The sequence below is a fragment of the Capra hircus genome, chromosome 3, assembly GCF_001704415.2.
Source record: "Capra hircus breed San Clemente chromosome 3, ASM170441v1, whole genome shotgun sequence".
Lineage (NCBI taxonomy): Eukaryota > Metazoa > Chordata > Mammalia > Artiodactyla > Bovidae > Capra > Capra hircus.
In genome coordinates, this window is record NC_030810.1 from 11,374,081 (window position 1) to 11,386,088 (window position 12,008).

Consider the following 12,008-nt stretch of genomic DNA (forward strand, 5'->3'; position numbering starts at 1 on the left):
AAAGGTAGCTATTGTCCCAGGTGTCCTTGCGACGCTTGGAATGGTGAAACCGGACAAATGCCTCAGGTGCAATAGGGTCCTTTGACTAATATTTGCTTGGTTTTCATCTTTCATGCTGGATTTAAAAGATTCAACTGTATAACCAATATCTCAGCTAAAGAGAAACTCACGCCTATTCTTTTACTTGGAAATGTCTAGAGTGGTCCCACTCTAAGCCCCACTGAGGAAGGACTGGGTGAACCTGTGGATGCAGACTGGATACATGCAGCCCCAAGGTAGCATACCTCGTTTTCTGTCCACCTCTGTCCATTCATCTACATGAAGCATATAAAAAGAAAACACCGGTTCATGAAGCAAGAACGTTATTTTCAACGAGGCTTTAAAAATACCAATTCCAACGATCTGGCTTACGAAACTTTATTTTTCATGTTTGGATTCATGTTTAATGCAAATACTCTGCCTTCCATTTGAAGCTTTTAAAAGGCTGAAGGATAAATAACAAGTTCCAAAAAAGCCCTAGGGAGGCTGTATCTTATAAAGGGTGGCCCAGGAGGAGAGGAAGCTCAGGAGGATGAAATACCCTGGGATTTACCTTGCAAGGTTCAAGAAGCCATCTTCTCTAACGCTCTGAGAGTAGACATCTTTCAAAATAAGACTTTTAAAAACACTAACTTCCACAAGGAAGAATAATCCTGAGAACAGGTACAGAAAGAATTTTCTTTCTTTACAACCTGATTCTCTTATTAATGCAAGAATTCTCTTTCTAGAACTACTCACTACTTACAGAACTACTCAAATTAAAAAAAAAAGAAATATAAATTAACAGAAAAAAACTATTTGTTTCTGATTTACCTTTTATACAGAGAGGTATGACTTCCATGTAAAAAGAGGGAAATAATGATGGGACCACTGTACAGAAAGCTCCTGAGGACAAAGGTAGACAGGGAAATACCAAGAAGAGACCAAATAAGGAAAAATGTACTTGGCTAGAGAAATCTGTGAGAATCATGACCCTTTAATGGGCTGAGACCTGGCTCTGCTGTTTACTAGCTGTATAACTTCAAGCAGCTTGTGTAATTTCAGCTTCTTCATCTGTGAAATGGGGATTACAATTACACCCACCCAGTAAGGTTGCTGGGATAAAATAGTGATCCGTCTTCTCTCAAACACTTATCCGACTTCTCTCCTAGTTCTGCTTTCTCTATTTCAGAATTTTGGGTGCCACCCATAAAGGCTCTTGATGAGCCTTTTTTTTTTCTTTCCTTGATTTTTTGGGAGAGATTTCAATCTAAAACCACTCATGGATAAACAGAGTTCTACACACAACCACATTTTAAAAACATTTTGTAGTTTGGTGTATTTTGTGAACATTTGCACTAAATTGTTTGAGAAGTGACTCCTGAGGTTATAACATGCATGCTGCTGCTGCGGCTAAGTCGCTTCAGTCGTGCCCAACTCTGTGTGACCCCAAAGACGGCAGCCCACCAGGCTCCGCCGTTCCTGGGATTCTCCAGGCAAGAACACTGGAGTGGGTTGCCATTTCCTTCTCCAATGCATGAAAGTGAAGTCGCTCAGTTTCGAGACCCCATGGAATGCAGCCTACCAGGCTCCTCCGTCCATGGGATTTTCCAGGTAAGAGTACTGGAGTGTGGTGCCATTGCCTTCTCTGAATTAGCATATACGTGCCTACAGTATGCAATGCCTACAGCTCCTAAGAGACCCTCCTGAAAGCACAGCGAGTGCCATGTCCTGCCTACCCACAAAGGGTTCCTACTGCAGGGTCAGACTCCTCTGGGAAAATTCACCGTCTTTCTCCCACAGAGTTACAGGGTTCTGGAGAGAAAACACTGGGGGAAGCAGCACCAAGACTCTAGCCTTCTTTAAGCAGATGCTGGCTTCTTTGGCATAATGTCCACATCTGTCATTTCAGGGCATTTATTTTACAGGCGGTCTTCCCTGAAAGCCTCGTGCGAATTCAGAGGGAAAGAGCTGCAACCCTCTTGAAGGTGTGTTTGGCAACAGGGGGGCTGCCAGGGGCTCACCAACCCTAAGGGAGAGTGATTACCTGCTGCCGACCAAAATAAAAGAGCTGGCGAACACATGCCCAGGGCTACCAGGCACTCCCGCAGGCAGTGTCGTTCATCTCCAACAGAGGTCGCTGTCGAGCTGTGTGTGCTCCTGGCCCTCTTTCCTTCTGAGGATCCCAGGAAGGTAAACAAGGACGACTTGTTTGTGACAATTCCACTTTATATTTTGAGTGGAAGGCTCAAGGCTTATCCAGAGCTTCCTGTTACATTGGAACTATAAAAATATAGTATCTCACAGCACTCAGTTGCTCAGTACTACTCTGCGATCTGCATATCTTGGGAAAATCACTTAATAGCCCCATGCCTTAGTTTTCCCTTCTGTCAAATGAGGAAGGCAAACAAATGGTAAGAGGGCCTTGCTTATGAGTATTTGTAAGAGGGTGAGTGAGTGAGTGAGTGAAAGTTGCTCAGTTGTGTCCGACTCTGCAACGCCATGGACTATACAATCGATGGAATTCTCCAGGGCAGAATATTGGAGTGGGTAGCCTTTCCCTTCTCCAGGGGATCTTCCGGGAGTGAGGCACAGGCAACTTTTTTATTATTCTGGCAATTGCTTAAACATGGGACCTCATTCAGTATGCAACAGTCAGAAGTTGCCCCACAGAAAGAGTACTTCCTTTCTGTTGAAGGCTAAACTAGAGCGAGCTGCCTTCTGGAGAGAAACTGCAAGATCGGCCCTGGACTTAAGGGAGTGGGATGGCCTCCAGGAGACCAATTAGTTGTGTAAGACAATGAAAACTTCTAGAAGAAACACGATTTCCATCCAGAGCTTCAGTGAGGACTAGTTGACTGCTTTAATCTCACACCCTTTGCCCTGTTTCTCATTCTATTTTCTGCATGTCCTCATCAACCAACTATTTTCTGTCATTTCTTTGATGCGACCAGTGGGTATCCTGGATTTTTTTTCAAGCCTCTCCGTCCCAACCTTCCAACTCCCTCCCCACCCCATTCCCTCCGCAAAGATTCTGATGTAGTCCCCTCAAGTATGGAAGTACAGGGCAGCCGTGAAGGTTGTGGGTGAAGAGTATGAGCTCTAGAGCCTGATGACCTGGGTTCAAATCCATTAGTCTTCCTTCTTACTAGTTATGTAAACCTGGGCAAATGGACCTCACTTTCCCCATCTGTAAAACGGGGATAGTAGTATTACCTACATGATAGGATAGTTGTGGGGATTAAGGTGTTCAGAGAAGTCCATGGTACATGGTTAAGTGCTTAATAAGTATTTGTTGCTATTGCATTAGGAAGACATATCCCCCAGGTTTAGACTCAGTTACTGCAAAGACTTGTCAAAAGCCCTACCTCCAGAGGATGCAAAGGGCTGCAGGAGGCTCTGCCCAGCACCTCAGTGGCATCTGATACAACTCAACGGTGGAAGGAAAGTGTGTGAATGTGAATTACGGAAGATGGCTGAAACTCCCTGATGCCGTCTCTAGCAAACCCAGGACTGCAGCTCCTGAACACAAAGGAAGCCAGGCCCCTAGTATAATCACAGGGTCTTGCCCAGACCGCCTCTTGAAAGACCACAGCTGCTTCTCATTGTGTTAAACATGTTAAGTACATCACCTCATTCGATCTTTACGATGTCACTGTGAGGTATATTTTATTATTCCCCTTCTATGGAGAAAGAAACAGGCATACAGAGTTTACACTCCAAGGTTATACAATTAGTTAAATGGCAAAGCTGGAATTGGGAACCATATCTGTATGACTCCAGACAGCATGTTCTTAAGTGCTAATGTATCCTGCCTTCCAAGACTGCAGACTACCAGTCCAAGCACTACCTATCAGCTCACTGGTGCCAAAAGCCTAAATGAAATCACATAACAGCACCAAGGAAAACAGAACCCTCTTGAGGGAAAAACGGCAATGTAATATCAAACAGTAGTTCAACAAACATTTACTGAGCACTAGTTTATTCAGTTGTAGGCATTATGCTAGGCGCTGGAGTACAAAGGTGAATAAGACAATCATGTGGGGGAGACAGACACATATGCAGACAATTTCAGTATAATATGGCTAGCGATAAGGTTGAGGGGGGCACAGATCTAGTATGGGAGTATGCGCAGGCCGTTTCCCATGTGGAGATGAGGAGATGATTCTTAAGCTGAATGTAGGATGGAAGGGAAGTGACTAGCATGGAAATGGGAGGGTTGGGGTAGAATGGGAATTACCAGCATGGAAACATGAGTGATCATGCTTTAAATGGAGACCTACAAGCAGTTTGGTATCAAGATACACAGCAGGAGGCAGGCAGTGGAGGAAGCTGGGACTGCAGAGGTGGACAGGGGGTCAGATCAGGAAGGTCCCTGAAATGTCCTGCCAAGGACTTGGCCTCCATCCAGACAGCAGTGGGAAGCTGACAAAGGGTTTTCAATAGCGAGGTGTATGGACAGATTCAAATGTCAGAATGCTCACTGGCAGCAGTGTACAGAATTAATGGAGGGGGTATGCTATAGGGAGCTCTTTCTCTTTATGCATGGACTTGAACTCAACTGCACAGATACAACAGTGAATGTATTTGTATGCTGAACATCAACTGAGTGTACGGAGACTGTTGGAGACAGTAAATATTTGAATCAGCGGCTATGTCAGTTACTTTTATACCAACTTTCCTTTCTCTATCTTCAAATACAGTATTTCCTTCATACTTAATCCCAGGAAACTTAGTGAAAACAGCTGTTGGTTGAGAAGGAGGGGGAAAAGGAGAGAAAAAGGGTGGCAGAGAGTTCTGGGTGGCCATTTCTCTGGGGTTAGATGTGGTGTGTATGGGAGGCAGATTTTACATTTTAGAAACTCATATAATTATTTCCACAACGGCATTCTCTCCAAACAATTGTGAAGGGAAAAGACAACTTTCTTATATTTTCTTATTTATCCATGTTATTTCAGACGCCCACCTTTCTAGAAATAGCTAGAAACAGCTTCTGAACTTAGCAAGACTGGCCTCCGGTTTATGAAGGAGGATACTATACAGAGGAATGGAGACTCAGAAGGTTCCCTGGGGGGAAAGAGGATGCTCCGACTAGCAGTGTGCCACCACGGATGGACCACTGGGACGCTCATATTTGGGAGGGATCAATTGTCAAGAGAGGTTGGGAAATCATCTCCAGTTTAAGGGGATGAGTAAATGGGGGGAGGTCAGGTACCCTCATAATATTCAATGGGGGTATTAAATCCCTCTGTGGTGAAACGATCTTTTGGGGACTGTGCTGATGAGGGGTTCTGTCTGGATGGGGCTGTGGGTTATGAAACAGGTCCCCGGCTATGAGGGCGCAGAGTGCAGGGGTGTTGGTCAATCTGTAAAGGCGCTTGGCTCTAGAGGTCTGGCTGAGGGGGTCAGGGCTGGCTGTGCGGGCCGGGAGCCTCTCACCTTTGCGGGCCTTGTCTCCGGGAATGTTCTGGGCCCGCAGCCGCTGGTCCAGGATGTAAAGCATCTCCCCGCCCAAGTTCAGGAAGAGCAGCGGTAGCGTCCGCATGGACATGGTGCCGGAAAGCCAGCGCGTCTGGTACAGAGCCTCCAGGTTTAATAGCCAGAGGCCTGGAGGTCCCTCAGGCGCGTCCCTAAAGCCCGGTTACTAGGCAACGCGACAGGCGGCAAAGAAGGCCAATCAACAGGCCGTTTGTTGGGAGGCACTCGGGGGCGAGCGCGTACTGGGCGGGGCGGCTAAGACCTACCGGGTTGATTGGACGGAGCTCCCCCGTTGGGCCCTGAGCGCCCGTTTTGATTTTCTTGAGACCCGGAGGGTGGGCGAAGATCGGCAGGGCGGCCTCCTTCTCCTCGCCAGGGGGAAGTGCTCGCGTGCCCCTAAAGGAGGAAACTGAAAGTGTTTGTCGCCTCTGACCTGACGGACTTTGTGAGCCTGTGGACTGTAGCTCGCCAGGCTCCTCTATCCATGGGATTCTCCAGGCAAGAATACTGGAATGGGTAGCCAGTCCCTTCTCCAGGGGATCTTTCTCATCCAGCGATCGAACTGAGGTCTCCTGCAATGCAGGCAGATTCACCCTCTGATCCACAAAACCCAAGCCGAACTCTTTTAGAGCAGACTCTGGGCTCTTCCCTGGTGGCTCAGATGGTAAAGCGTCTGCCTACAAAGTGGGAGACCTGGGTTCGATCCCTGGGTTGGGAACATCTCCTGGAGAAGGAAATGGCAACCCACTCCAGTACTCTTGCCTGGAAAATCCTATGGAAAGAGGAGCCTGGTAGGCTACTGTCCATGGGGCCACAAAGAGTCAGACACGACTGAGTGACTTTACTCACTCACTGGGCAGACAGGCCTGCTGTTTTTCAGTAATTTTTAATATGATCATCACATTAGCGTCACAATTATTTATATCATCTAATTTTACCAACAAAAGCCAAAACACAATTTTCAAGTTAAATCAGATTTTCCATTCTAATAGACTTTCTCAGTAAGTTCAAAGGAATTGGCAGATTTGTGACCCTGACAAATATGAGAATCACTTGATTCAATTTGGTTAGAAGTCAATTCCTTTATACCTTTATTATAGGAAGCACTGAAACCGCCCACCCTGGCCAGGCACCACAGTAACTATTTGCATGAATTGTTTTTCGGCAGGAGGTTCTGGTAAGGAACAGGGAACTGATAAGCCTCCACCAACCAAAAGAATTTGGGAAAGGTCAAAAGGAGACATCACCTGTCTGACCAGTTCCCAGAATCTTTCTCTCTGGCATCCATCTTGGCTGAACAAGGCGTGCACCACCAGGAAGGACTCTGAGTCAGAATGATTGGCTAAGGACAACCTGGAAACTAATCCCATCACCATAAAACCCGAGACTGGAAGCCATGTGACAAAGCTGTTCTCCTGGGTTCCCTTACCCTACTGCTCTCCACCTGGGTGCCCTTTCCCAGTAAAATCTCTTGCTGTGTCAGCACATGTGTCTCCTTGGACAATTCATTTCCGAGCGTTAGACAAGAGCCCAGTTTTGGGCCCTAGAAGGGGTCCCCCTTCCTGCAACACCTTCGTAGGTGGTGGTTTGGTGGTTTAGTTGCTAAGTCATGTCCAACTCCTGTGACCCCCCATAGACTGTAGCCCACCAGGCTCCTCTGTCCCTGGGGTTCTCCAGACAAGAATACTGGAGTGGGTTGACATTTTATTCTCCAGGCAGACCTGGGTATGAATCCCTACTCTGCAGTTTCCTCGCTGGGTGACTTGGGGCAGTTGTTTTGAATCTCGACTTCCTCATACTGGAAAATGGAGGGGACAGCCATCTCCCCATGTTGCAGAGAGGAATCACTGAAATCATGCAAAATGCCAGGAAAGCCCTCAGCAAAATGGTAACGTTCAGGTGGGGAAAGTACCAGAGGTCCTTGAATTATTTGCGTTTCCTCCCTAAAAGCCATTTGGCGTGAAGGCCCTTGTTTCATGCACCAGGAAGCAAACCAGGCCTGTTCAGATGCACGCTGTGCTCTCTGAAACTCCCGCACGGTTAAGCAGGCCTACCATCCACTTCTCTGTTTTGAGGGCAGTGACCACGTTCTTCACCTTCATCTGGAGCTCCAGGATCACCTTCTCATCATCTGCTGTTTTTACATTTTTACTTTGATAAACAACCATTTCTGTAAATTTCAATGCTTCTAAAACCTAATCTTCCCCTCCAGCTGCTCAGACTTGAAACCTGAGCCTTGTTTTCCAGCTCCCTCCCCCTGGGTCTTATTATCTTTCACCAATTCTGCTTTTCCCACCAAAATCTTTCTCACATTTCTTTCTTTTTGTCTGCATTACCATGTTTCTCCATATTAACTGCTCTTTTCTCACTTCCATGGGCTTGGCTGCTAGGCTAAATTTCAGAAGACACCTGTCAGGCTTTTGGCATGACACCCCTTCGGTGGCTTTCTACTGTTTGGCAGATCACAGGTGAAATGCCTTTGTGAGGCATTCAACCTGTCCACTTTGGCTCTAACTGCCTTTCCAGAGACCTCTTCTGCACTCCCTTGATACTTCGCAATCCAGTTGAACTCAAACTCATTAGCGTCATCTCTTTGGAGCATCACCTCCTCTTACTGATAACTACACCCACCACTGGAAAGTCTTCCCTTAACATATAAGCTCAAGTCTTTCCCACACCTCCTGGAGTCCACTTTCCTTCCTTTCAAAGCCAAGGTTTTAAAAGAATAGTCTACTCTTGTAACCTCAATTTCCCCCATCACCATCACCCACTTCATTGCCATTGGATTCAGCTTTCGCCACTCCACTGAAACTGCTTCATCATGAGGAATTTTTGGTGCTTAACTGACATCTCAGTGGATACTATACAGTGATTGAAAGCTAGCAGCCCAGGGCTTTGATTTGATCTTGGCTGGTCTGTGAACTGTCTTAAAAGGGACTATAACTAGGATGGGACTGTAATAAGCAGCTTAGCATCATTATCTTACTCTTGGCCTTCATGCACTATGCTATCTGCCTGGTTGCTAAAAGCATTTGAGTTTGTTGTAGTTTCCTCCCAGAGCTTCTTGGACCACTTTTCCCCCTCCGTTCATTTCAGTTCAGTCGCTCAGTCATGTCCGACTCTTTGTGACCCCATGAATTGCAGCACGCCAGGCCTCCTTGTCCATCACCAACTCCCGGAGTTCACCCAAACCCATGTCCATCGAGTCGGTGATGCCATCCAGCCATCTCATCCTCTGTCGTCCCCTTCTCCTCCTGCCCCCAATCCCTCCCAGCATCAAGGTCTTTTCCAATGAGTCAACTCTTCGCATGAGGTGGACAAAGTACTGGAGTTTCAGCTTTAGCATCATTCCTTCCAAAGAAATCCCCGGGCTGATCTCCTTCAGAATGGACTGGTTGGATCTCCTTGCAGTCCAAGGGACTCTCAAGAGTCTTCTCCAACACCACAGTTCAAAAGCATCAATTCTTCGGCACTCAGCTTTCTTCACAGTCCAACTCTCACATCCATACATGACCACTGGAAAAACCATAGCTTTGACTAGATGGACCTTTGTTGGCAAAGTAATGTCTCTGCTTTTGAATATGCTATCTAGGTTGGTCATAACTTTCCTTCCAAGGAGTAAGCGCCTTTTAATCCCTAGGCAGTGTGATATCATGAACAGAACATGGGCTTTGGAGTCAAGACAGATGTGGGTTTGAATCCTTGCCTACCTCTAACCAGCTGTGTGAATTTGAACAAACTGCCTGCGTTTCAATTCTCTCATGGTAAGATGAGGATAATTACGCCAATTTGGCAGTGGGGTTGGCGGGGGGAAGCTTGGTAAAGGTGGCTTTAAAGATTAGGTGAGTTAATGAGACTAATGCAACATTTAAAACAATGCCTTTCCTGTAGAGCCTGTTCCATCAATCTGTGACTGTGTTCCTTTTTCGCCTTCTCCTCCAGCACAGCATCTCTAAAGTAGCTGTGTCTATCCAAGTCCTGTCCTGTAACAGGCATTCCCTCCTGTTCCTGGAGGTGGTATCTGACACTTTCATCTCACTTCTGATTCCTCAGGACCCTAGGCCCTCTGTTCCACTGTCATGTCACCTTCCCCTTGACCTCAGCTGCCCCTCCTGACTCAGGATACGCCCTCAGAAATTATCCTTCCCATCTGGACATGGTCCTGTTTTCTTCACTCACATTCCCTCCCTGAGCAATTTCACTCACACCCATGGCTTCACCTTAAAGGTAACTCCCAAACCTGTCTCTGGTTTCCAGCTGCTCTTTGGACCTCACTATAATGCACCTTCCTTCCTTTCTGGCTTCCTTTCTCGCTCAGCATGAAATCTAGTCTTTCCCCCAGTGTTATGTACTGAATATTTGTTCTTCCCAAAGTCAAAGGTTGAAGCCCTAACTCTCAATGTAATGGTATTTGGAGATGGGGTCTTTAGGTGGTCATGAGAGTGAGGTCATGAGGGTAGAGCCCTCATGAGGGGATTAATGCCCTTATTAGAAGAATAACTTTTCTTCTCCTTGGAAGAAAAGTTATGACCAACCTGGACAGCATATTAAAAAGCAGAGACATTACTTTGCCAACAAAAGTCTGTCTAGTCAAGGCTATGGTTTTTCCAGTGGTCATGTATGGATGTGAGAGTTGGACTATAAAGAAAGCTGAGTGCTGAAGAATTGATGCTTTTGAACTGTGGTGTTGGAGAAGACTTTTTAAAAATGTTTTCACGTTTTATTTTTTACAATATTGTATTGGTTTTGCCACACAGCAACATGAATCCGCCATGGGTGTACACGTGTTCCCAATCCTGAATCCCTCTCCCACCTCCCTGCCCATACCATCCCTCTGGGTCATCCCAGTGCACCAGCCCCAAGCATCCTGCATCTAACCTAGACTGGCAATTCGTTTCTTATATATTACATGTTTCAATGCCATTCTCCCAAATCATCCCACCCTCTCCCTCTCCCACAGAGTCCAAAAGACTGTTCTATACATCTGTGTCTCTTTTGCTGTTTCGCATACCGGGTTATCATTACCATCTTTCTAAATTCCGTATATACGCGTTAGTATACTGTATTGGTGTTTCTCTTTCTGGCTTACTTCACTCTGTATAATCGGCTCATTTCATCCACCTCATTAGAATTGATTCAAATGTGTTCTTTTTAATGGCTAATACTCCACTGTGTATATGTACCACAGCTTTCTTATCCATTCATCTGCTGATGGACATCTAGGTTGTCTCCATGTCTTGGCTGTTATAAACAGTGCTGCGATGAACATTGGGGTACATGTGTCTCTTTCAATTCTGGTTTCCTTGGTGTGTATGCCCAGCAGTGGGATTGCTGGGTCATAAGGCAGTTCTATTTCCAGTTTTTTAAGGAATCTCCACACTGTTCTCCATAGTGGCTGTACTAGTTTGCATTCCCACCAACAGTGTAAGAGGGTTCCCTTTTCTCCACACCCTGGAGAAGACTCTTGAGAGTCCCTTGGACTGCAAGGAGACCCAACTAGTCCATCCTAAAGGAAATCAGTCCTAAATATTCATTGGAAGGACTGATGCTGAAGCTGAAACTCCAATACTTTGGCCTCCTGATGTGAAGAACTGACTCATGTGAGAAGACCCTGATGCTGGGAAAGATTGAAGACAGGAGGAAAAGGGGACGACAGAGGGTTAGATGGTTGGATGGCATCACCGACTTGATGGACATGGGTTTGAGTAAGCTCTGGGAGTTGGTGATGGACAGGGAGGCCTGACGTGCTGCAGTCCACGAGGTCGCAGAGTCAGACACAACTCAGTGACTGAACTGAGAAGGGCAAAAGCAATCTCTTCTCTTTCCCTCTCTCTTCATTTTCCTGCTTCCCTTCACATGAGAGGACATAGTCAGGATGTGGCCATCTACAAGCCAGGAAGATTCCTCATCAGAAACCAAATCAGCCTGCACCTGGATATTGGAATTGCTAGCCTCCAGAACAGAAAATAAATCTGTTAAGCCACTCAGTTTATGGCACTTTAAAACAGGAGCCTGAACAGACTAATACACCCCAAAAGCTCCGTATTATCTGGTTTCTGCTAACTCCTCTGACCTCATCTCTTCCTACTCTTCTCTTTGCTGGCTCAGCTTTAGTCACACAGTCTTCTTTGGGTTTTTCAAACATACTAAGCATACTCAGGCTTCAAGGCCTTGGCACTTAATTGGTGTAAATGGGTGGGCTTTGTGGGCAGGGAGTTGTCCGTAATGCCCCAGAATTTATAAGCAATGTTTTGTACCTGTGCAGTTTTAGGGACAGACTTTTTTCAGATTCTCAGTCTGAACACCAATACCCCTGCCTCCCGCAATTAATCGCTCTGATCTCTCCCCGTCTTGTCCAGCTCTATACTGCTGCTGTGGATCTAGTGGAAACACAGACTTTATCATCACTGCTTCCCAGCCAGCACATGAAGCCTCTCATAGCCCGGCTGGAGCCTACCTCTCAAGCTGTGTGTCCAGCTCTGCTGCTCTTCTGAGTGCAGCACACGCTCGTA

The 12,008-nt window shown here is 46.3% G+C and overlaps 1 protein-coding gene across 1 annotated transcript in view; it reads right to left on the minus strand.

The window, feature by feature from the left end:
* The window catches only part of OSCP1 (organic solute carrier partner 1), a 28,110-nt gene extending 22,438 nt beyond the window's left edge, over positions 1 to 5,672 (minus strand). The window contains exon 1 of the mRNA XM_005678691.2: positions 5,458 to 5,672. Within this exon, the coding sequence (XP_005678748.1) occupies positions 5,458 to 5,569 (112 nt within the window). The 5' untranslated portion in view covers positions 5,570 to 5,672. The remainder of the gene's footprint in view (positions 1 to 5,457) is intronic.